At 46.3% G+C, this 26,171-nt stretch overlaps 1 protein-coding gene across 2 annotated transcripts in view; it reads left to right on the top strand.

The window, feature by feature from the left end:
* acsf3 (acyl-CoA synthetase family member 3) overlaps window positions 1-25,183 on the top strand; it is a 40,488-nt gene extending 15,305 nt beyond the window's left edge. Inside the window, exons 4-11 of one of the 2 annotated variants that reach the window (XM_064923196.1) lie at window positions 3,938-4,092; window positions 6,045-6,190; window positions 9,329-9,426; window positions 9,599-9,725; window positions 21,133-21,267; window positions 21,495-21,606; window positions 23,552-23,673; window positions 24,533-24,607. In XM_064923196.1, coding sequence (XP_064779268.1) covers window positions 3,938-4,092; window positions 6,045-6,190; window positions 9,329-9,426; window positions 9,599-9,725; window positions 21,133-21,267; window positions 21,495-21,606; window positions 23,552-23,673; window positions 24,533-24,534 — 897 coding nt within the window. In that variant the 3' untranslated portion in view covers window positions 24,535-24,607. Of the gene's footprint in view, window positions 1-3,937; window positions 4,093-6,044; window positions 6,191-9,328; window positions 9,427-9,598; window positions 9,726-21,132; window positions 21,268-21,494; window positions 21,607-23,551; window positions 23,674-24,532 lie in introns of both variants that reach the window. The other variant, XM_064923205.1, reaches the window with a different exon arrangement.
* Window positions 25,184-26,171: the final 988 nt, after the last annotated feature.

Below are 26,171 nucleotides of genomic sequence, written 5' to 3'. Positions count from 1 at the left end.
TGCACAAAAATGGTGTTCTAGCACCATACTTTCTGAAAAAGTTGGTCGCGGATGTGGGTGACCAGCGTTTCAGCCTCCTCCTCGATGAGTCCACGGATGTAAGTATTTCTAAGTACCCGGGGGTTGTGATAAGGTACTTTAATGACACCAAGCAGACAATTGTATCAACATTTCTGGGGATGTTGAGTTGGAGGGAGGAGATGCTAAATCTATGCCCGTGCTGTTGTGGCTTTCCTGGAGAAGTGTTGTCTTAAAAAAGAGAAACTCCTGGGGATAGGGACTGACAATGCCTCTGTTATGACGGGGATTAACAATGGGGTCCATAAAGTGCTGAAGGAGCATGGCCTCAAATATCTGGTTCTTATTCGCTGTGTGTGCCACTCTCTGCAGCTTGCTGTAAGTCATGCTTCCAATGACGCCATCCCCAGTAGTATGGAGTACTTGGTACAAGAGACTTATAACTGGTTTTCAGTGTCTCCAAAGCGCAGGGAGGCCTACAAGGCCATATTTGAGACCATCAACTGTGGGGGGAAACCTTTACAGATACCATTGAACCCACGGTTTCACGCATTTTGGACCAATGGGAGGAGCTTAGGCTGCATTTCGCAGTCACCAAGTCCAGTAAACACTGCAACATGGCTGAGGTTTTATACTCCATGTACAGTGATCCTCAAAACATATTGTATATGACTTTTTTAATGTCAGTGCTGGGTGAGGTACAGTTGGCCATCAAGGCTTTTGAGGGAGAGCTAGTAGCTCCTCTTAAGCAACTTGACAGCTTGGTTAGCCTGAATCCACTGGCAAATGTTGATGTACTCAAAGGGCCAATAGATGGATACATCAGTCCCAAACCGTACCATGGTTACCTTTTTAAGTCTAAGGCAGCTGAGCTCCACCTTGCGCCTGATGTCCAATGTCCAGAAGCGGCGAGTAGCCTTCACCATCCCCATCACTAAGGAGTTGAGGGTGAGACTGCCAGACAACATCGAAGCATTGCAGTACATGTCAGTTTTCAATGTGGAGGAAACTCTAAAGCACAATAATAGCCCTGGAGAAATAGAAAACAATAGCCAAGCTCCTTGGCTACTCCCCTGCAGAGATAAACAAGATTGTCCAGCAAGAACTTGCCATGGCTGCTGTGTCTGTGTTGTCATTGCCACACTCGAATTCTGAAGTTGAGAGAGTATTCAGCCAGATGAGAGTGGTAGAAAGCAAACTTAGAAATCGGATGTCTGTGAGCCAGCACAGCCTGTGTGTGTATGGAGGGGGGTCTTGAAAAAACAAACAATTAACCTGAATTAGGGCCAGATTAGTTAAGCTAATTTTCTCACATTGCCGTTGACAGTTTTTTCTATTCTCTTTTTTTGGTCCATTTAGATTGTTAATGTAGATTTTATACTAAAAAATGTTATGGTTAAAAATGTTAATGTTTTACTGTGACTTGTTGTAGGCTCCTAAGCGGACCATAAGGTTAAAAACCAAACCAAATTAAGAAAACTAAACAAAAAAACAGAAACCAAAAAGATGTAATTAATTAAATAAATAAATAAAACAACTAAGTAACTCCGCCAGAGTGTCTCTTTTGGATCACTTTTGCCGGTCCCAAGCCCGGATAAACGAGGAGGGTTGGAATTGTGACATAAAAAAAACAAGAATCGACAGAAGAAAGTTCATTTGTAGTTCTAAACATATTTAGGGTGTGTTTTACTCACTTTTGTCTCTCCCCGGCGTTATTCCTCTCTCCTACAGCGTCCATCACAATTACATGCACCTGGCCAATTATGCAAATTAGGTGAAAATGATATTTAGCGACATTTAGGACAGCCAATAGCTACTTTCCTTACTGAGGAGTTGGCAACACTGCGGGCTGACACAGACCAATTATGGTCCGACAGGCTATGAGGAGGCTCGGGGCAGCCTAGTGGTTAGAGAGTTGGACTAGTAACCAAAAGGTTGCAAGATCAAATCCCTGAGCTGACAAGGTAAACATCTGTCAAATCTGTTAACTCAATGGCCGTCATTGAAAATAAGAATTTGTTCTTAACTGACTTGCCTAATTAAATAAAGGTAAAACATTTTTTTATTTTTATGCCATAGACATTAAGGTTGACTCTCTCAGGCAGGATTAAAAGGATTACATCGACCATGATCCTTTGCTAGTTATGGTCACTTTAACCATGATTCTTAGCGATTTTGGGGGGGGGGGGGGTGCCATTCAGCCTCATTCAGCAATATGGCGCGCTTCAAAAACTTCCGGCTTCGTGCGCCATCGGGAGATTTCCATAGGAATACGTGGATGACGTCAGTGCTAGCACTATCTACTGGTTGTAATGTCAGTGGGCTCCAGCCATGAGTACAGTAGGAGAGATAACAGAACATACCAGGACTGGAATCATGGACCAGAGGCCAGGAGAGCAGAGGACTTGAGGTTAATGGCAGAGAGTTCATGATCCATCCTCACACAACTGAACTGACTGCAGCATTATGTGGTGGTGGTGGAGAAAAGGTATTGACTACAGGGCTAGTAGAGAGTAGCTGGGTGCTGCTGGGTTAAGGGCTGTTTGGGATGCAGGCTGCAGCCGAGGGTCTCCAACATACACTCCCCCAGGTGGAGGGCAGCTCTTTGACGGACATAAATTGGCTTTTCCCCCCTCCTGAGTGGCTGCTGGGGGAAGCGCTCCACTGCGCTTGATCGACACGGCCCAGAATGCCCAGAACAGACACAGGAAATAATATTCCCCTCTGAACCCCGCTATCTAGTCTGTCCGTGTGTGCGCGTGGTTGTGGATGTGTGTGGCTGAGCAGATAGATAAAGTTTTGTGAGTTTGTGTGAATAGATGGGTCTCTGTGGGATAGTCCACACTTCTGCCTGTTTATTTAATACATCATTTTTAAACCTTCATCTATTTTGATATTGCAATATTTAGAGCTTGATGAAGGGAAGAGGAGCAACGAAGCAGGTAAGTTGAGAAGGGGGAGAAAGCTTAAGGGAGTAGGAAGTAGAAGAGGGTGAGTTGAGAGGATAGGGAGGAGGGGAAGTTGAGAAATTGGTGGCAGATGAGGAGGGAATCTGTGTGGGGGGGGTGATGGAGTGAGGGACAGACAGAGGAAGACTGATAAGAGTAGGGGCAGTGAAGCAGGAAATTATGAAATGGAGAGAGTGAGAGTGTGTGAGAGAGGGAGGGAGAATGAGGAAGAATGAGGGAGGAGGTTCTAGGAGGGAGAGATGTGCACATGCCTCCCAAGGGGGACAGAGCCAAGGAGAATCTGTCGTTCACCTTCAATTAATTCACACTGTCCTCCCACTGTGTGTTGGGGGTGCAGCCAGGCGTGCCGGGGGTGTGTATGAGGGACTCGTAATATCTGTGTGTATGTGTTTGTATGTGTGCATACTGTGTAAGTAGCTTTGTCTTTGCATGAGTGTATGCGAGGTGCCAATTTATAAATGTGTAGCCATGTATCAGTTATTCTCTGTTTATGTGCATCCGTCTCTGTGTACGACTGAGAAAGAGGAGGAGGAGGAGGAGGGCAACTGCCCCTGGGCTCCTTCACAAATGCTCTTGGAACACATTTGTAAAAAAAAAAAAAAAAATACACGTAAAGGTTTTTTTTTAAAGGCAAATGTGACCCAGCGTTACGACTGACCTCAATAACATTCCTGTTGAATTCCTCTCTAAGAAGCTGTTAGACTGACCTTTGCCGATCCTGTCAACGTTTTTGTAATAAACTCTCCTGTTGACAGTTTTCATCTTTAGCCAGGCCCTCGCCTCGCTCTTCATTCACTGTAAATAATGTACACACAATACCATGGCACGCTATCCATCTGCTTTACATATTGTGATCTGGATGTGATGGTTTTGTTGGCATTAATATGGGGTGGCTAATCCATCTACGCACAATGTAAGAGACTGTTTCTGACTCCCTCCCTCTCCCTCAGGTATGGGAGGTCCTGCTCAGCTCCAAGGCTCCTATGGTGACTGTGTTCATGGCTGTTCCAACCATCTACTCCAAGCTGATCCAGCACTATGAGCAGCACTTCACCCAGCCACGCGTCCAGGACTTTGTCAGGGCTGCCTGCAAGGAGAGAATCAGGTAACAAGAACCTTGTAGTCTACTTATACTAGTGTCAATACCACAGGAAAGGAGTAGATCTCCATTAGTAGCAGTATCATAATATTCATATAAGTGGATGAATATCTTTAACAAGCTCATTGCTTATCTATTGTGATGAAATTGCATTCTTACAAGACATCTTCAGAGCGAATGGGTTCTCATGAATCTGGACAGTGGTTTCTCATTCCGTCAGAGAGTGAAGCGATAGTTTGAAGGGGAAGGGATATGTGCCAGAGATCAAAGGGATGGGTTTTTAAAAAGAGACAGGGCTTTGTAGTGAGATGTGACAGACGCTTTCTCCAAATGTACCAGGGCTTATGCTCAAGAGAGAGAGTGAAGAAAGCAGTGGGACGCGGTAGATGGAATAGAGTTATAAACTCTATATAAAGCCTAGCACTTATGTTACCTCAACCTAAAGTTGCAAAGCTACTGGTAATTTACCAAAGTGACCTGAATCTTCTGTGATTTTGGTAATTAACAGAACATTTAAGGTAACTTTGATAATGTTCATATAAAGTATACATGTTTTTATGCTTCTAGCAGATAGACCATTTGGTTCAAGAGAAAATGGCCTAATTAATGAAAAAGCATCTAATCAACAATGGCATTGTTTTTAATGAACTCTTAATGAACTATTTACTTTTTTCACAATTGCCACCAGTTTGGCTCCAAAACATTTACAACAAAGACATATTGACATAGTAAAATAAATAAATATTCATGCTGAAACCCCCCTCTGATTTGGCCTCGATTTTCGATAAGAAATGCAGCGGCACTGACTGAAACAAGCCAAACAAGGGTTTAATGTAGGTGTCTTTGTGTGTTTGCAGGTGACAAGTGTTTGTACATTCACTCTGCCAAAACAGTACACAGTTGCAGTCACTCACCTTTCTAGATAACTTGAAACAGTCGAACCTGGTCTTGAAGTCACATAGGTTAGCTTGTACTAGACAACTTCTTTCTCCAATTAGCTTCAGCCGGCTGGTGTGTGACCGTGGCAAAGTAGGTTTGACATTGGATAGCCTATCTGTGGGGCTAGTTAGGGACCTTAAAATAAATTGTGAGTAGGACAAAATGATCATGTTGCACATTAAATGCTTTCAATATTGTTTATTCATTTCTACAATTTAAAGTTGGTTTGAGGTTTTGTCATTTAAAAAAATATTGTCCAATGTACATTGTGTAATTTACTGATGGTCCTTCACTAGCCCCATAGGGAACGTCAAACCAAATTGGCCATGGGCATTATGATTGGGTCGCGTGCAGCTGCTCTCCGAATGAATGATTACTTGCGTGCTGTGGGCATTTGGGCAAGATTAAAATATACCTAAGGAAAACTGGTATAGTAGACTTCATTCCGTGACATAGCATTTTATCCCATCATCTCGCAAATCTCTGTTTAGGATGAGACTGACTTTATGACCAAAATGATCCTATTTACACTTTGTAGTCAATCTTGACACTGGAATATATGTTTCTGACTCATCAGTGCCACTTGGGCTGTTTTCAATGCGTTTAAGGGTAATGGCTTTTTCATTTAAAAAAATAGTCTGTCAGTTGGGGAATCCTGGGATAAAGTTTTACAGCTTTGTCAAATTTTTGTTGTTGTTGAAAATCATCTTATTTGTTTATTTGACATGTGATACGGCCACACAGAGGGCCAGAGATCATTAGACACCTGTAATGATCTGAAGTTCTCCAAAAGGCCACTAGATGTCATCTTGTAAAATTCACCCAAAAACTCGAAAGTCACCAACATTCTGGTCGTTGACTAGAAAAACTTAGAAAGTTTACAGTAATATACCCTCCCTTTGCAACCCTACGCCAACCTGAAGCTACTCCAGTCAATGCTAAGGGCATTGAAAAGAGATGGCTTCATCAGAGCCTGGGGCTTTACTGAGTGTGACCCAGACTGGCCCCTCTGTCCCCAGGCTGATGGTGTCTGGCTCGTCCGCCCTGCCCCAGCCCACCCTGCTACGCTGGAAGGAGATCACAGGACACACCCTGTTGGAGCGCTACGGCATGACAGAGATAGGCATGGCCCTGTCCAACCCCCTGAAGGGTCCTCGCATCCCAGGTACACACACACACACACACACACACACACCATTGACCACCACCATTTTCCTTTGTACAGTGATGTCATAACCTCACACACATCCAGAAACTGTATGACAGTGAGACTGTCTTTAATTCATATTACAACATGCAAACAGTCGTTAGGCTCTGTTGGAGCGCTGCCTTTTTGCCCTGTCTGACAGTTGTCTCAGTTGTCTGAGGAACATGGTGTGGATCAGACTATTTCTGTCTGGTTTACCTATGTTCTTATTCCAGGTGGTTTAGTATCAAAGCTCTATGCTGCTGTTGTTGTTGTTTCTGGTTCGATCCTCCGGTGACTGGAGGGCTGTGTTCCTTTCTTCAGTCTTTCCATTCCCCTTCTAGTCTTTTGAGTGGAGGATCTTCAAAGCAGCGGTATGACAAGGCAGGCTAATTTGACTGTCTGTAGCCCAGCTAATGCGGTCTCTGTTGTTGCGAGCGCCTGTTTGAAATAAAGAGGCAGGTTCTATTTAATCCTGGGAGGTGGTTATTAAGACCAGCTCTGAGACGCTGCGGTCGCATCGACGTCTTTCCAGCAGCAGTCTATGAGACGCTTGTGGAAGAGCGCATGTGATGCCTTCGCCTTTTTAAAGTAGGTTAAACAAATCAATAACAACCTACAGAGCTCTCAGAAAAGAACTCTCTTCCTCCACGGCACGCCGCCCCTTCAAAACAACTGTCAACTGTTAACCAATCAAATAGTGTTTTATTATGAATTTATTTATGACAATCTATTGAAGACATGTGTTGTTATTTTATGAGTGAGTATACACACAGTTGTGTAATAATACACGAATAATGGTCATATTTCTATCGTGTTGGTGGTTGTAATTTGATTCATGTTTGGCTTCACACTGAGGAGCAGGCTATACCCTAAAGCTATCTCTCTCTTAAGCTATTCATCTCCATCTCATTTGTATTTTTTCTTTCATCCTGTTCCCCCCCCGCCCCCTTCTTTTGTTTCCCCCCTCTAACACCAGCCCTAGCAGGAGACACATGTCCCCTTTCAACAGAATGACTTTGAGCATCTCAACCTCCACCCTTTCACTTCACACCCTTTCCCCCCTCCCCCTTCTCTCCTCTCCCCTCTCCATCCCACTTTCTCCCTTCCCGGTGCTTTGTGTTTAGGGGAGGTTGTGGAGAGGTTGTTGGGGGGTTTGAGCAGCAGTGCTCCGGCAGGGCACAAGGGGGCGCAGGGCTGTCAGCTCCCCAGGGCAGTCCAGAGAGAGCACAGTGTGAAGGAAGGCTGCTGAATTATGCATGGGGAAGGCAGGCTTGGAGCAGCACCGCACACATCTCTCTGCTCCTCTCCCTTCCTCCATCCTCTCCTTTTCCTCCTCCTCTCTGCCTGGCTGGTCTCATTTGAAAACTCTAGCTGGCAGGTTGTGTGTGTGGCTGGCTGGCTGGCATGGCTGATGCTGCAGTCGTAATTAGAGGTTCAGATGGGCCCACTGATGGAGCCTTGTTAATGGGCCTCTGTGCAGTCAGGGGAGCCATTGTGTTTCTGACAGGGCTGTCGCCACAGGGCCGGCTACATTCCACTACACACACACATACACACACACACAATTTACACACACACATTCACACACACACAATTTACACACACACACACACACACACACACACACACACCTACTGTATATCTGTAAAGCTATATTAATTCAACTCTGCTTTAATAGGCGTGAAGAAAAGGGCAGTAATGAGGACGTCAGCATAATAAGATGTTATCTTATTCCTAATACCACTGGAATGTTGTTGTTGTTATTGTTTGAATTGATTATTTTTGAGGGCTGCTGTTGGGCGTATCATTTCATTAGTCGTTTCCAGCTGTCACTCGACGACCTTATGTCCCTCTCAGTGCTGTCCTCATTCCCCTGCATGGTTAGTAATTGTACCCTGTGTGGAATGTGGATAGAACACGGCTCTGTAATATTCCTGTCTTCTATTTAGAGTTTCTAGTCACTCGTTTAGCCCTCGTCCCCTTTTTGTAATTCCCCTCCAGTCTTTCTGTTCTGCCTGTAGCCTTTGAAGTGGCAGTCAATCTCAATTCTCAGTAAAGTAATGGTGACCTGAATGTTACATGGCTCCAAAATATGTCTGGCCACCCTCCTGAATGGAGAGGAAAGGCGAGGGAGACAGAGAGGGGAAGAGAGAGTGAGATTGCTCGGGCTCAAGTATAAATGGATTTCGGTTAGTTTTGTGATTGAGGAGAGAAAGCTCATTTTATCACCCTCGTCATTGGCAGCTTTCTGCTGTGTTTGGAGGGTGAGGAGGAATGAGGACACGCTGACGATTACCCAGCACACTGGGAAACAACCCTGGGAGAAAAACTAAAAGACAGGGACCGAGATGGACGCCATCCTCTCACACAAAAAAAAAACTAAAATGAAGGGGGCGGTGGCAGGACAGGAAGTGACTTTCGAGAGAAGACAGAGATAAACTAGGCTGGTCTGGTTTTGAAACAATGGGAGTTTGTATCTCTGTGTTTCTCGCTCTGCTGATGAAGTGGAAATGGAGTGTGTTTGATTGGCATTGCCAATCAGGGCTAAAGTTGATTAGATAAATTTGAAGCAGGGAGTTATTTTGTAATTATGGCCTGTCTGCCCTGTTCTTTATTGGGAGAGCAGTGGCCTGTGAAATGACATGGCCCACAGTGTCACACACAGAGAGAGAGAGAAGGCTGCACAAAGGTTTCCTTCTCTTTTGGCGGTGGCAGTCATTAGAGCTTATCTCTCTATAGGTCACACAGACAGAAGGAGAAAATGCCTCAGGAGAGGGGAATCTGTGTGCATTCATATGTGTTGGTGGTCACATGTAGGAAAAGGATTGTCATTAAATCACTATAGTTTTTATTTTTATTTGTTGATGCAAATATTTTGGGGGTGAAAATGGTTTTATTTACAACCATTAGCATTAATTGTGATAGTGTAATTAGTTCCATTTTGTATACATGATGTGAGTATTTACCGTTGTTTGTGTGTATGTGTGTGTGTGTGTGTGTGTGTGTGTGTGTGTGTGTGTGTGTGTGTGTGTGTGTGTGTGTGTGTGTGTGTGTGTGTGTGTGTGTGTGTGTGTGTGTGTGTGTGTGTGTGTGTGTGTGTGTGTGTGTGTGTAGGTGCAGTCGGTGTCCCTCTTCCAGGAGTGGAGGTTCGCATTGTCATGACGAACGCAACCAGCACCACCATCGCCGAGGGCAACAGCAGAGAAACTCAGGTATTCAGCAGTCCGAAACACTCACATCCAGAGATACAGTAGGACTCCCAGATTCTGTGGAAAAATATCTGTCTGAAGAGTGTATTCATGTTGTTAAAAAACATATACAGTTAGCATGTCCAGGACCCTGTCTGTCTTAGCCACCCACTGTAGTGTGTGTGTCTGTCTTTAGGTGCGTCCAGGGTTGGAGGGGAAGGAGGGGGAGCTGATGGTGCGAGGAGACCAGGTCTTCACAGAGTACTGGAACAAACCAGAGGCCACCAGGGAGTCTTTCACTGAGGACGGCTGGTTCAAAACGGGTACAGGACACTGTCTGTCATCTCATGATTTATTGACTGGTATGCAGCTAAACAGGCTCATAACTTGAGACTAGTGAATGTTTCACATGACCACCAGGTCTGTGGTGGCTGGGGTTCACCATGTTCTCTCTACTTCGCCAATTACACCCAGAACACTGGATGAGGCACGTTGTCAGAACTATGTTTGTCATGACCTCTCTTTCTCCAGGAGCTGTTTTTAAACATTTAGGAAGAAGGCGTCTCGCTCCCCTTCAGTGACTGGCTTGTGATAAATGGAGGATGTGTGTTTTTGGTGCTGGGAGGCATTTCTTCTCTCTAAGTGGTTGTGACTCCTCTGTGGGTTGGGGAGAAGAAGAGCAGAGCTGTCAGTGGTGCAGAGGCCGACTAGGCCCTCTCTGGCCCAGTGCATTCCCCCAAGGAGCCCTGCTTTAGTAGAGGGCTAGAGAGGGCTAGAGAGAGCTAGAGAAGGCTAGAGAGGGCTAGAGAGGGCTAGAGAGGGAGAGGGAGATAGAGAGGGAGAGATGGGCAGGGATAAAGGATGGAGAGAAGTGGGCAAGAAAGAGTGGAGGAGGTACAGATGGAGAAGGGGCTGCAGAGGGAGAGAATCAGGGAGAGCTGGCAGGGATGAAGGAGAGGGGGCTGCAGGGGCAGAGAGTCAGGGAGAGCTGGCAGGAAGGAAGGAGAGGGGGCTGCAGGGGCAGAGAGGGAGTCAGGGAGAGCTGGCAGGGTGGAGTGGGTCTAATTGGCTTTTAGGGCTGGAAGGACAGAGTTCCAGTGCGCCGCACGCTGCTGTCACACTCCATTAGGCCCACTGGCCGAATAATGAGAGCCAGCACAATCAGCTCCCAGCAGACAAACCAGCCAGCCAGTCAGTCCCATAGCCAGCCACTGCTACTGCCAAGCACCCTGCCTGCTTGCCCCACCCGCCTGACTGCCTGCTCCATCTTACATACAAATGCACATACACACAGTCACACTCACCATCACCTCAGGCAGCCTGCTTGCCATGGCGACCCTGCATTCACCAGCTCCAAAAGCAGCTATATCCTCACTACCAGCCGAGGTTGGTGGGACAAGCTATAGGAGGACAGGCTCATTGTAATGGCTGGACTGGAATTCATGGAACGGAGTCAAACATATGTTGGATTTGTTTGGTACCGTTTCATTTATTCCATTCCAGCCATTACAATGAGCCTGTCCTCCTATAGCTTGTCCCAGCAGCCTCCTCTGCTCACTACAGCACTACTTTACCTTTACTTTGACATACCTTATATGCCCAGGCCTATTCACTATATTCTGCTGCCCCCCCCTTGACACTGGAGGTGTTAGGAGTGTCAGATCTGATGTCACTACATCTGAAGGCTTGTGGCCAGTTCGTATAGTTGAATAGGGAGGCTGGAGAATGTGCGCGGAGGGCCTTACTGTAATGATCAACTCATGACACAGTGTCAGTTTTCACAGTGCTATTCCCTGTCCAGTGCCTGGTTCTTTGTTTGTCACTGTGTGTGATCTTGGCTCTGTTGGTAGGCAGGGTGAAAAGGTGAGTTTCAAGACGAGTACTACTTACACTCTCCCTCACTTCTACCGACTTCCTCTCACACTCATACCCTTTTCACCCTCACACCTGCTCCCCCTCTTACACTCTCCCCCTCTCCGCCTGCTCACGTCTCCATCTAACACTCCTCCCTCTCTCCCTCCCTCGCTCCCTTTCTTTACCCTCACCTGAACTAGCTGTCTGTCTCTCACCATCTCCATTTTTAACCCTCTCATCTTCCTATTGTATTTTTTATTTTTTTTATTTGACTAGGCAAGTCAGTTAAGAACAAATTCTTATTTACAATGACGGCCTACACCGGCCAAACCCAGACAACGCTGGACCAATTGTGCGCCGCCCTTTGGGACTCCCAATCACGGCTGGTTGTGATACAGCCTGGATTTGAACCAGGGTGTCTGTAGTAGAGGTTGACCGATTAATCGGAATGGCTGATTAATTAGGGCCGATTTCAAGTTTTCTTAACAACCGGAAATCGGGCGCCGATTTGCAGATTTTAATTTTTTTTTAATCCTTTATAAATACCTTTATTTAACTAGGCAAGTCAGTTAAGAGCACATTCTTATTTTCAATGACGGCCTAGGAACGGTGGGTTAACTGCCTTGTTCAGGGGCAGAACGACAGATTTTCACCTTGTCAGCTCGGGGGATCCAATCTTGCAACCTTACAGTTTACAACCTTACAACAAGTCCAACGCAATAACGACCTGCCTCTCTCTCGTTGCACTCCACAAGAAGACTGCCTGTTACGCAAATGCAGTAAGCCAAGGTAAGTTGCTAGCTAGCATTAAACTTATCTTATTAAAAAACAATCAATCATAATCACTAGTTAACTACACATGGTTGATGATATTACTAGATATTATCTAGTGTGTCCTGCGTTGCATATAATGTGACTGAGCATACAAGCATATAAATATCTAAGTATCTGACTGAGCGGTGGTAGGCAGAAGCAGGCGCGTAAACATTCATTCAAACAGCACTTTTGTGCGTTTTCCCAGCACCTCTTTGTTGTGCGTCAAGCATTGCGCTGTTTATGACTTCAAGTATATCAACTCCCGAGATGAGGCTGGTGTAACCAAAGTGAAATGGCTGGCTAGTTAGCGCACGCTAATAGCGTTTCAAACGTCACTCGCTCTGAGCCTTTTAGTAGTTGTTCCCCTTGCTCTGCATGGGTAATGCTGCTTCGATGGTGGCTGTTGTCGTTGTGTTGCTGGTTCGAGCCCAGGGAGGAGCGAGGAGAGGGACGGAAACTATACTGTTACACTGGGAATACTAAAGTGCCTATAAGAACATCCAATAGTCAAAGGTTAATGAAATGCAAAATAGTCCTATAATTCCTATAATAACTACAACCTAAAACTTCTTACCTGGGAATATTGAAGACTCATGTTAAAAGGAACCACCAGCTTTCATATGTTCTCATGTTCTGAGCAAGGAACTGAAAGATTAGCTTTCTTACATAGCACATATTGCACTTTTACCTTCTTCTCCAACACTTTGTTTTTGCATTATTTAAACCACGTTTCATTATTTACTTGAGGCTAAATTGATTTTATTGATGTATTTTATTAAGTTAAAATAAGTGTTCATTCAGTATTGTTTTAATTGTCATTATCACAAATAAATATCGGCCGATTAATCGGTATCAGCTTTTTTGGTCCTCCAATAATCGGTATCGGTATCGACGTTGAAAAATCAGAATCGGTCGACCTCTAGTCTGTAGTGATGCCTCTCGCATGGAGTGCCTTAGACCACTGCGCCACTCTGGATTTTACCCCGTGTGCTCACCCTTTACCATACACACAGTCTGCTTCAGAGAGAGAGAGGGGTAAGGAGAGAGGACGAGGGAGATGAAGAGAAAAGAACAGGGATAGCCAAGAGCTCAACATGGTTTCTGTTTGCCTGGCGGTCTCTTTAATTGGGTAAGTGTGGCCCTGCTGCAGCCTGACTGGCACCTCTATGGATAAGCTGTCACCCTGTTGAGCGCTCACTTTGCGCCCATCTCCACACCACGTTTGTTCCCATTGATTTTCCTCACTTCTCTTTGTGTCAACTCACTCGCTCGGCCTCTCCTCTCTCCTCCAATCTGCCCTGCTTTTAAACGTACTCCTCAGTAGCTCCCTTTCAGCTGTCTGTGTCTGCTAGATTACCTACCAGGGAGGGGGACAGAGTGTGTGTCAGTCTCCTTAACTGGCCAGGGGCTCCAGGCCACCTATTGAGCAGATCATTCACACTGGTTTAGAGTTACTGACTGTTTGACTGGGTTCTACCATGCCAATGGCCTCCCAAGTATACAGCACTAATGATGAGCCAGTCTCTGGACATAGTAACTGAAACCTGCCTCCACATCCCTCTATCAGGATCTTAACATCATTTCAACCTCGGGACAACCATGGTGACACACAAGCACCCAGACGGTGTGAGGAATGCTGCCAAGGCCTAACGCCATCATGAATTCATAACCAGCGTTGTGGATGGATCGTTATCTTCGACTCCCTCCATAAAATATTGACTGTGGTCAGATTTCTTCTGCCTCTGGTGTTTGTGTGCAGACTGCCTGCCTGTGTGGTTAGGCTCTAACGAATAAGGTTTTTCCATTGTGCCAGTGCAGACCTTAAGACTGTCCCTCGTAAACAAGACCATTCATTTTATTAGCGGTGGCGCTGCGGAGATAGAAATGGAAAGGGGGAGAGGTAGAGGAAGAAAGAGAGAAAGACTGGGAGAAGTGGGGATCAGCTGGTCTCCAGCACTCTAGCAGGACTCTTTTTCCCCGGGAATGGATTATACGCTAAAAACAATAAATAATTATACCTATCAATAAATAAAGATGACTGGGAGGGAAAGCATTAGCAATTTTCCAAATGCTGCGTGCACATAACTATGAATAATGGAGGGGTCCTAAAAGTTGCCAGTTCTCAGGTAAGCACTGTTTGGGGACTGCACATTAGCCTTGCTGTGCTCGTAATAACAGTCAGGCTTGGATGTGGGTGTGCAGGCCACTGAAGGGAGTGGGGAGAATGCTAACTAGGGTGAGAGGACAGGAGTGGAGTGGAGCTCATCTCAGGGCAGAGAGGAGAGCAGAACCTCTCTGCACAGAGCTTCAGAGTATCTGTAGTGAAGAATGGGAGAAACTCCCCAAATACAGGTGTGCCAAGCTTGTAGCGTCATACCCAAGAAGACTCAAGGTTGTAATCGCTGCCAAAGGTGCTTCAACAAAGTACTGAGTGAAGTGTCTGAATACTTATGTATATGCTTTGTTTTTTTTTACAAAAATATCTTTAAAAAACAATTTTTTGCTTTGTCATTATGGGGTATTGTGTGTAGATTGATGAACGGTAAAAACGATTTAATCCATTTTTAAATAAGGCTGTAACGTATCAAAATGTGGAAAAGTCAAGGGGTCTGAATACTTTCCTCATGCACTGTAGATACTGTATATTTGATTTGTTTTATGATACTTGGAGTATATACAATATTATATAATCAAAAATAGTATTGCAATAATCTCGTGTCATTTTTGTTTACCCCCGATCACTAGTCTGTAGGCCGTTGATTTTGTGTGTACTTTGTACTGTGGCCGGATTTTGCATTCAATCTGCAAATATTTTTGACATTTGTGTGTGTGTGCTCAGTGCGTGTTAGGTTTGAAAGTTTTGTCAGTCTTAACCTCTCAGCTGAGGTGAAACTAGTGTCTGCAGGACAGACAGACAGTCAGCAGCCTTATTTTCCAGGCAGGCAGCCATCACTAGTGATTGAAGCATTCCTCCATTGCTCCCAGCAGTGTTCTTTACCTCCCTCTCCCTTCCTCCCTCTCCCCTCCCACCCTCCCCAATGTCACATTTCACCTCCGGTCACAACGCGGTGCCCCGCCAATGTCACATTCCCCTCACGGCTCTACCACCCAGCCTCCCCCCGTTCCATTTCCCCTATGGTAAGGCTACACTTCCATTCCAATGAAGTGTTCCAATCAAGGTGTTGACATGTGGAGCAGGATATGTGGTAAACCACCAGTTCTACATTGAAATGCTATAAACATTCTGTGTGCCCCAAGAAGAAACAAAGACAGCCCACATTAGATTTATTGACCTACTCTACTTTTGTCTTGGCATTGATTTTCTCATTTTAGGGGAAAGACTGGTAGATAAATAGTGAATATTTTCTGAGCTGTCAGCTGTATACATGCTGTGGCAGATGGAAGGGGATGGAGGGACCTCTGTGCTGTTCTGCTAGAGTTGGCCATGAGATGAGAGGATGGAGGTATAGGTAGGATGGAAGGAAGGAACAGGCTGTAAGTGTTTTTAGACTCACTGATAAGGCAGGACATTGATTGGCATACCAGCATTACCGCTACAGTGTTAGGCAGTGTGCTGCCATGTTGATCTCTGCTATGTCTTGGCATAAATGGCTACTTTTTAGATTCTAGGGAGCTTCTGCACCGGCTCTGTGTGTCAAACATGGTGAACAGTTCCATGCAAACTGTAGTCAAGTAGTTAGTGTAAGTACACGCCAGATCTCCCGGGAGAGGTGATCAATCGTAAAAGTTTGCTCGCTATCTCGCCAAGACGACAATCAACCGCGAGCAACGTAGTCAGGAACATTAACATAAAGCAATTCTCTCCCTTTAATTGCATTGTACTATACAAATGAGATCACTCATCCGAGTGCCAAGCCGCTTTCTTGTACGATATTAATTACGCAAAAAAAAAGGAGCTGTGACAAAAGTTAAGGATGATAAATAACATCAGAGCTGGTGATTTTTGTCGGCGGTTGTCTGTTATTCATCCTCATTAGCTGTTCCATTTAGCCGCCTGGGTTTTAATGTTGGCATTAATATTAATGTCTCCCTGCTTTGTGTTGACTGTTGTTCTTAAAGAGAGATGGCTGTGAACAGAGTAGCAGACCCCACATTCATCCAGCTCCGATAAGGCTTCTCCTCTTGCTGTGATGCTGGATGTTCTCGCTGAGAACATGGCTACTGGCTTATCTTCATCACTGCGTTACTTAGTTAGTTGATGGCGTCTTGTGTGAGGTGAAAATGCTGACTGACTGATACAGGACCAACTTGATGTCTTTAAACTTGCAACTGGCACAGAAAATGTACCGCGTGTTCCATGTGTCTCTCTCTTAACACCTAGAGCAGCGGCGCCTGGAGTTGACAGGAAGTGTGTGTGACGCTGAGCGTGGCCTTTGTCATTTGTCTCACTCTGCCCTTTCTAGATCCCCCCCTTCACCAAAACCTCCCACAGTGTAACCTTACCACTGAGTGTGCCCAGAGCACTCAAAGACAAGTGTTAGTGTATGTTTGTGCCTCTGCGTTTTTTGTTTTGGCTTTGGGCGGTGCTGACTGTCACTTCCCTGCCTTTTCCCTGTCTGACTTCCAGCCTGGCTTGAGATCATGGTGGCAGGCAGGGGGAGACAGACACTGGCAAGGTGCTGAGAGGAGAAAGAGGAGACATGTCACTGCAGACCAGGAGACTTTCTCTGCGCCACCATCTTCTATTCTATTCCACGTTTTTTTTTTTCTTCCGTGCCATCCATCGTTTTTTCCCCATGCCTACGAAGGAGATGAAAGCCTGGCGCAAGTAGGCTTCTTATCCATTATCGTTTTAATCGTCCATATCTCCACTCCTCCTCCGCTTGTCCTCCACAACAGTACAGAGACTGAGACTGGGATGTCAAATCACAAGTATTCTTCAGTGTGTCCAATCACTATTCCCACTGGTCCCTCATTCCAAACAGGCGCTGTTTCTCTCTCCTTATTTCCCTGTTCCTCAAAGATATATAAGGTCACAACAGCCACCGTCAAGTGAGCACCAAGTGTGTCAAAGTCAGCTGAAGAGTGTTTGACTGTACTGAATGTTAGTAATGTGTCTGTCTGCTGTGTTGTGTTGTCCCCTTTCCCCTCAGACATCATGGAGCTGTAAAGAAGGGTGAAGGGAAAAGCTTTGCATATATTCCCCTCCAACCCCATGGCATCCCACTTATCTGTAGTCATGTAAAACATGTTCTCATTCTACTTTCTATTTACATGAGAACGGGGCTACACGCCTGTGACTAAATTATTCCTGGCTTTTGGGGTTTTCTTCCTTAAAACCGAAGGGAAGGAAGGGGAAACTGTAAATACACTATTACTGATGTTAACACCCATCCAGTTCCTCTGCTCCCTCCCCCCCCCCCTCCCCCAATCCTCCTCTCCTCCCCCGTTGCCCCGGTCTATCAGTGCAGAGCAGTGGTCTGTGAAGAAATTCCCAATATCTAAATTTACACACTGTATCAATCTTGTTTAATAGACTGGAAAGCTTATTGCTCCGGCGTGGAGCCGGGAGAGAGGGCAGCGGTGATAAATTGCGGCGTCCCTGCGACAGCCGCCCGTGATGTATAATGAAATATTTATGATTTATCCCGGCTAATAAACTGAAATGAAGTGCGTGATGTATGGGAACAGATGGGACCTCTATTGATGCTGTGCTCGGAGGAGGCAGGGAGGAGAGAGAGTGAGAGAGAGAGAGAGAGAGAGAGAGAGAGAGAGGGCAGGCAGGCAATGGGAGAGGAAGAGACACTGTATGAAGGAGGAGGGAGGGGAGAGAGAGCAAGAGGAGAGAGAGAGAAAGGGGAGATGGAGAGGAGGGGATGGAGGAGTCGCAGTACTGAAAGAGGAGCGTGCTGAAAGAGGCAGGATGGATAGAGGGATGTAGAGAAGAGTTGAGAGGATAGATGAATGTATTTTGGGAGGTTGAGATGATTAAGTGCGCGAGTGATAGAGAGGAGATGAGACTGTAACTAAACTGGTTTTGATTTATGCTTAAGTCTTTATCTAGTATTTCCTTACCTTGATACCATATACGATGGCAAGTGTGTACTATGCATATGATAATGTACACTGACATAAGTTATAGAATGTAGAGGTGACTATGTCGTCTGGTAGAAGTGAGACTGAATAGAAGGTAATGTCGTAGTTCTCTTCTCCTGATGCTGAATCTCTAATGAAGGAGGGGTGACCTTGAGACAGAGAGAGGCTGGGTGACCTTGTGGATGTGTCAACAGCTGCACCTTCAACTTGTACCAGTCACCACCTCTCACATACCCCAATACACCCCCACACCTCTCACATACCCCAATACACCCCCACACCTCTCACATACCCCAATACACCCCCACACCTCTCACATACCCCAATACACCCCGACATCTCTCACATACCCCAATACACCCCGACATCTCTCACATACCCCAATACACCCCCACACCTCTCACATACCCCACATCTCTCACACCCCCACACCTCACATACCCCAATACACCCCCACACCTCACATACCCCAATAAACACCCCCACACCCCAGTCTCACATACCCCAATACACCCTGACATCTCTCACATACACCCCAATACACCCCCACACCTCTCACATACCCCAATACACCCCGACATCTCTCACATACACCCCAATACACCGCTACATCTCTCACATACACCCCAATACACCGCTACACCTCTCACATACCTCAATACACTCCCACATCTCTCACATACCCCAATGCACCCCGACATCTCTCAAATACACCCCAATACACTCCCACACCTCTCACATACAGCCCACTACACCCCACATCTCTCACATACACCTCTCACATACCCCAATAAACCCACACACCTCTCACACTGCCCAATAAACCTCTCACATACACCCCCACACCTCTCACATACACCCCCACACCTCTCACACACCCCAATACAGCCCCACACCTCTCACACAACCCAATACACCCCTACACCTCTCACATACCCCAATACACCCCTACACCTCTCACATACCCCAATACACCCCTACACCTCTCACATACCCCAATACACCCCTACACCTCTCACATACCCCAATACACCCCAACACCTCTCACATACCCCAATACACCCCCACACCTCTCACATACCCCAATACACCCCCACACCTCTCACACAGCCTTCATTTCCCTCTCCCTGCCTCAGCTGGGGACTCTGTAATGATCCACCAGAACTCTCGCCTTCTCTCCACACCTCCCCCTCACCACATCTCAGTCCCACATTCATCCTCCACAATGACCCACTTCCCCTCCTCATCACCCCCCCAGCCCCAGCTGAGCCCTCACACTCAATAACCAGCCCCTTATCACACTCAATAACAGCCCCTTATCACACCCAATAACCAGCTCCTTATCACACCCAATAACCAGCCCCTTATCACACTCAATAACAGCTCCTTATCACACTCAATAACCAGCTCCTTATCACACCCAATAACCAGCCCCTTATCACACCTAATAACCAGCCCCTTATCACACCCAATAACAGCTCCTTATCACACCCAATAACCAGCCCCTTATCACACTCAATAACCAGCTCCTTATCACATCCAATAACCAGCCCCTTATCACACCCAATAACCAGCCCCTTATCACACTCAATAACAGCCCCTTATCACACCCAATAACCAGCTCCTTATCACACCCAATAACCAGCTCCTTATCACACTCAATAACCAGCCCCTTATCACACCCAATAACCAGCCCCTTATCACACCCAATAACCAGCTCCTTATCACACCCAATAACCAGCTCCTTATCACACTCAATAACCAGCCCCTTATCACACTTAATAACAGCCCCTTATTACACCCAATAACCAGCCCCTTATTACACCCAATAACCAGCCCCTTATTACACTCAATAACAGCCCCTTATCACACCCAATAACCAGCCCCTTATCACACTCAATAACAGCCCCTTATTACACCCAATAACCGGCCCCTTATCACACTCAATAACAGCCCCTTATCACACCCAATAACCAGCCCCGTATCACACTCAATAACCAGCTCCTTATCACACCCAATAACCAGCCCCTTATCACACCTAATAACCAGCCCCGTATCACACTCAATAACCAGCCCCCACACTTCACACACACACACATAAACTCCCCCTTCCACACACCACTTCCAAACAGGCACACACACCCCTCCAGTACTCCCCCGTGGTCACACCAGTAGGTGTCTATCATGGCTCTTCTGTCTGAGGTCACAGTATGACAGACAGTCAGTGTTCCTCTCCTCAGCCTCTCTCTGAGCCCTGGCTGGTAGAGGTGTGGCGTTTCCACTGAGAGAAAGTGTTACCTAGTGATGAGGTGTCAGGTGGCCTGGATGTCAGCCAGCTCCCAGATATGGTCCATGGATGTTTGTGTTTTCCTATATTATATAGGCTGCTGTTTTTACAGTGCCACAGAGACGGCCCGGCACACCTGAGTCTTGGCGTTGTGCTGCTAATCAGTGGTGGACATGGGGGAGGTAATTAAGGGGAACTCCAGCTGAGCTTCTCTCTCTCTCTCTCTCTCTCTCTCCTCTCAGCTATTTGCCCAAGAGATAGAGGCAAAGCAGGTTGAATGCATCAGCAGCCTATGTGTGTAGCATCCAGTATATTGCCATTCACCTGCTGATTGATGGAGCTCTCAGTCTCAGCTGTTCTGCTGGTCTGTGGACTGTGTTCTGTTTACTGTGGTTCCTCTGAGTCTCTGACACACTAATGAAGCAGGCCTGTGTTGTGGTTACTGTGACTCTATGAAACACTGAGCAGGCCTGCTTCACTATGCCACCCACCCTCTCTCCCTCCTCCACACACAAGCCTGTGTTACACACAATATGCCAAGTCATGTGACAACCCGGTGGGAGTAGGGGTTGAATGATGGAGTGTGTGTTTTTCCGTGCGTGGTAGATGTGCATACCTATGATAGACGAGGACTGTTAAGCAATTTGTGTTTTTGTTTTGCTGTGTTTCTCCTACATTGAAACCCAGTCTCCCTGTGCTTGTATGGTGTCCTGCAGGGGACACAGCGGTCTATAAGAATGGAGTGTACTGGATCATGGGCCGCACCTCGGTGGACATCATAAAGAGTGGAGGCTATAAGATCAGTGCTCTGGAGGTGGAGCGACACCTGCTAGCCCACCCTGATATCACAGGTAAACACACCCTCTATTGGCTCCTTTATGGTGCTTTTCCACTGCAGGGACTTACACCGGCGCTTGGCCTGAAGACTCAGGCTTTTGTGTTCCCATGGTTGGCACCATTAGACTGGTTGGGTTTCAACAACATTCATAATTTTACTCGTTGAAATATTACACTAGCTTTCAGGATTTATCTTATTTCTGGGTGTTATGCTGATGTGTGGTGACCCTTGACCTCTCAGATGTGGCTGTGATTGGTGCTCGGGACGCCACCTGGGGACAGAAGGTGACAGCGGTGGTGCAGCTGAAGAGGGGGCGGAGCATGACCCTGTCAGAGCTGAAGACCTGGGCCAGGTAACAGGCAACACGAAGGACATTAATGTCACACTAGTTTTATAGCACCATAAAGCAGCATTATTTCAAAACCATTCATTGTACCACGTCCATAAAGGTGCTTATAAATTGTAGATCCACTGTATTACAGACGTGTGCCAGACCAAATTCTAATAGATATTCCATTTATTGGTATGTCTGCTAGCTTAGCTGTGCTTTGTCATGCTGCTCCATTCCATCAAACAGTTGGTGTTCAGAGTTCTGTGGCTTTACTCTTTGGGAACATGCGACAAACCTTAAATTGTGTGTTTTTGAAAATAGAATTGCGTCCACCGCATTTATTGAATTAGAGGAAGACTTCACTGCTCAGTCCCCCGGGGAGTCATCCAGACCTGTTTATAGTAACTGCTGCTGAAGCCTCAAAATCAATAGCAATCTAACTACTGGAGAGACAGAGAGAGAGAGAGAGAGAGAGAGAGACCACTCTCATTTAACTGAAGGGGCCAAGGGCAGATGTGGACAGATGAAGGGAGCTGAGGAGAGAATAGAGAGAGAGGGAGGATGAGGAAATGAGGGATTTTGATGGAGGACTGTCTGTCTGGCAGGCAAGCCGTTGCTGTTTCGGTCTTGGCTTCTTTTTTTTCTCTAAATGTCACTGTGGTTTATTTTGCCCCCCAACACTGGCAGAAGACACATGTCCCTTTCTGTGGAGTGGCTCAGGGCATCTCTCTCTATCTCTCTGTCTCTGTCTCTCTCTCTCTCTCCTTGTGCCTCCCCCTCTTTTACTCGCTGTCTCTATTCTTTCTTTCTGTCTCCCTCTCCATCTCTCTCCCTCCATCTGTCTTTGTCTTTCTCTCTATCACTCTCTGCCCACCCATGTGTGTGTGCTCGAGTGTGTGTGCTCGTGTGTGTGTCTGCTGTGGGCTCCATATGGTGTGGGGGTGTGCAGGCCCTACTGCGGTGCCCTGCTGGTCCTGCATGGTGGATTAGCAGCGCTGCCTGTCTGCCAATGACCCTGCCCCCCCCACCCACAGGTGCTGCCTGCGGACGGGCAAGAACAGGGCCAAGGCAGGGCCAGCCAGGGTGAAGGAGATGGAGAGGATGAACAGAAGGGGGGGGCGTGCATGGATGGGTGAAGGAGATGGAGAGGATGAATAGAAGGGGGGGTGCATGGATGGGTGAAGGAGATGGAGAGGATGAATAGAAGGGGGGGTGCATGGATGGGTGAAGGAGATGGAGAGGATGAACAGAAGGGGGTGCATGGATGGGTGAAGGAGATGGAGAGGATGAACAGAAGGGGGGTGCATGGATGGGTGAAGGAGATGGAGAGGATGAATAGAAGGGGGGGGTGCATGGATGGGTGAAGGAGATGGAGAGGATGAATAGAAGGGGGGGGGGCATGGATGGGTGAAGGAGATGGAGAGGATGAACAGAAGGGGGGGTGCATGGATGGGTGAAGGAGATGGAGAGGATGAACAGAAGGGGGGGAGGGTGCATGGATGCTCACTCCTCAGTGCCCCGGCTTCAGCTGTCACCCTGTATCTCTGTCAATCGCTGTGTTCCTCACTGGCTAGTGCAGACACACACAAACACTAACACACACATACATACACAACAGGCAGAGCTTCCAAGAGATGGGTGTGTGAACAAGCCCCATTAGACAGACACACACACATATATAGTTGTGTGACACCGTCATGAAGTCATATGTATAGCGAGTAATGCAGAGAGAGAGAGACAGACCCATCTGCTGCGAGGGACAGAAGTATGATTTATTGATTGACTATTCTCTGTCTATCGCCACAACACAGCCATTAGATAATAAAAACGCTTCAGGCTTCACGGCTCGACATAACAACCATGCATTCAAAATGGCAGACATTTAATTAGCTCAGCCTTGTGTTTTTGCCTTGACTATTTTGTTTTTATTTCATGCTGATTACATTGTTTTGTATTAACCAAATAGGAAATGTCTTGAAGCAGTCTGGGGGATATTACCGTGGGAGAGAGACGCTCTAGTGCGTATGAAGGACGTTCTCTTATCTCTCAAACTGACTGCAACACCAGAGGCTCAGCCTTTGTTCCACTGTAATTGTTATTGTGTGTACGCTCAAGTAGTGTCTCGTGGCTTTGTGCCTGTGTGTGCGTGCGTGCCTGTGTGTGCGTGCCTGTGTGTGCGTGCCTGTGTGTTAAGCAGTAGAAGAGTTAATATGTGTGTTAATTGTCATGTGTTGTGTTTCAGTCCTGTGTGTTAATTGTCATGTGTGGTGTTTCAGTCCTGTGTGTTAATTGTCATGTGTGGTGTTTCAGTCCTGTGTGTTAATTGTCATGTGTGGTGTTTCAGTCCTGTGTGTTAATTGTCATGTGTGGTGTTTCAGTCCTGTGTGTTAATTGTCATGTGTTGTGTTTCAGTCCTGTGTGTTAATTGTCATGTGTTGTGTTTCAGTCCTGTGTGTTAATTGTCATGTGTTGTGTTTCAGTCCTGTGTGTTAATTGTCATGTGTTGTGTTTCAGTCCTGTGTGTTAATTGTCATGTGTGGTGTTTCAGTCCTGTGTGTTAATTGTCATGTGTGGTGTTTCAGTCCTGTGTGTTAATTGTCATGTGTTGTGTTTCAGTCCTGTGTGTTAATTGTCATGTGTTGTGTTTCAGTCCTGTGTGTTAATTGTCATGTGTTGTGTTTCAGTCCTGTGTGTTAATTGTCATGTCAGTCCTGTGTGTTAATTGTCATGTGTTGTGTTTCAGTCCTGTGTGTTAATTGTCATGTGTTGTGTTTCAGTCCTGTGTGTTAATTGTCATGTGTTGTGTTTCAGTCCTGTGTGTTAATTGTCATGTGTGGTGTTTCAGTCCTGTGTGTTAATTGTCATGTGTTGTGTTTCAGTCCTGTGTGTTAATTGTCATGTGTTGTGTTTCAGTCCTGTGTGTTAATTGTCATGTGTTGTGTTTCAGAGAGCACATGGCTCCATACACCATCCCTACAGGCCTGGTCCTTGTGGAGGAGATGCCAAGGAACCAGATGGGGAAGGTCAACAAGAAGGACCTACTCAAGCACTTCTTCCCCAGCTAACTAGTAGGAGCAGAGACCCTCCTCATACTACAGTAAACCATCGAGATGAGCTCCAAGTGACTGTGGTCTGGGGAAGAATGAAGAGACCCCATTGAGGATCCCACTAACTACACCACTGACCCCACTCAGCTCTGAGTTACCGTAGGACTGTTCACTGCTGGGCCTGGAGGCACTGAGCTCAACAGTGCTGTCTTACACGTGATTAAACTGCTGTGGAGATATATTTAGTTTGGCTGCTATGACAGCGAACTGATTTAATACGATAAGGCTGCGGTGCCTTCTTTAAAGACTGAGTGCTGCGATCATTAGCATGACTGGGGATCATGGCATGAATAATTATGCCAACACACAAGTACATTAAGAAACCGTGAAAATGATAAGAGCAGCAAGAGATCCTTGACATTATACACAGAAGAAGAGAGGGAAGTACAGTGCATTCTTAAATTGCTTATAATTACAATCCAGATGGATGCCCTTGAATTGGCAATGAAGTTTATTTTAATGTAATAAAATGGATGATGTATGGAAAGGCCGTTTTTGGTGTTTGGTTTATTGATTGCAGCCTTGCTTAATATTCAGCTACTGTGTAAGGGGTGACATATCGAGTGTGTGTGTGTGTGCAGGTAGGTGTGTGCAGCTGTGGTTACACAGGTGTGATGAGAGCCTAGAGGCAGAGAGGAAGGGGTCTAGATAGAGAAGTGTCCCACAGCTGGGAATCCTCCACCCTCCTCCCTCTCTTCTCCATTATCCGCCTCTCTCTTCATCTCTCCTACAGGCTACTGTGAGAGATAGTGACTACGCCATTCATTGTTTGCCACCGTCATCATGGGTCAAGAACGGATAACTTGAGCATTCCCTCTTAGCAGAATGGTGACATTTCTATACTGAGTAAAACATATAAATGCATCACGTAAAGTGTTGGTCCCATGTTTCATGAGCTAAAATATCTCAGAAATGTTCCAAATGCACAAAAATGTCTCAAATTTTGTGTGTAAATTTGGTTGCATCCCTGTTAGTGAGCATTTCTCCTTTGCCAAGGTAATCCATCCATGTGACAGGTCTGGCATATCAAGAAGCTGATTAAACAGCATGATCATTACACAGGTGCACCTTGTGCTGGGGACAATAAAAGGCCAGTCTAAAATGTGCAGTTTTGTCACACAACACAAGTTTTGAGGACGCGTGCATTTGGCATGCTCACTGCAGGAAAGTCCACCAGAGCTGTTGCCAGAGTACTTAATGTTCATTTCTCTACCGTAAGCTGCCTCCAAGGTTGTTTTAGAGAATTTGGCAGCACGTCCAATTGGCCTCACAACCGCAGACCACATAACCACTCCAGCTCAGGACCTCCACACCCGGCTTCGAAACCTGTGGGATTGTCTGAGACCAGCCACCCAGAAAGCTGATGAAACTGTGGGTTTGCACAACCAAAGATTTTCTGCAAACTGTCAGAAACCGTCTCAGGGAAGTTCATCTGCGTGTTCTTCGTCCTCACCAGGGTCTTGAAGGACTGCATTTCGT

The sequence above is a fragment of the Oncorhynchus masou genome, chromosome 2, assembly GCF_036934945.1.
Source record: "Oncorhynchus masou masou isolate Uvic2021 chromosome 2, UVic_Omas_1.1, whole genome shotgun sequence".
NCBI lineage: Eukaryota > Metazoa > Chordata > Actinopteri > Salmoniformes > Salmonidae > Oncorhynchus > Oncorhynchus masou.
Note: the sequence above shows the minus strand (reverse complement) of the source record. Positions and strands in the feature narration are given on the sequence as shown.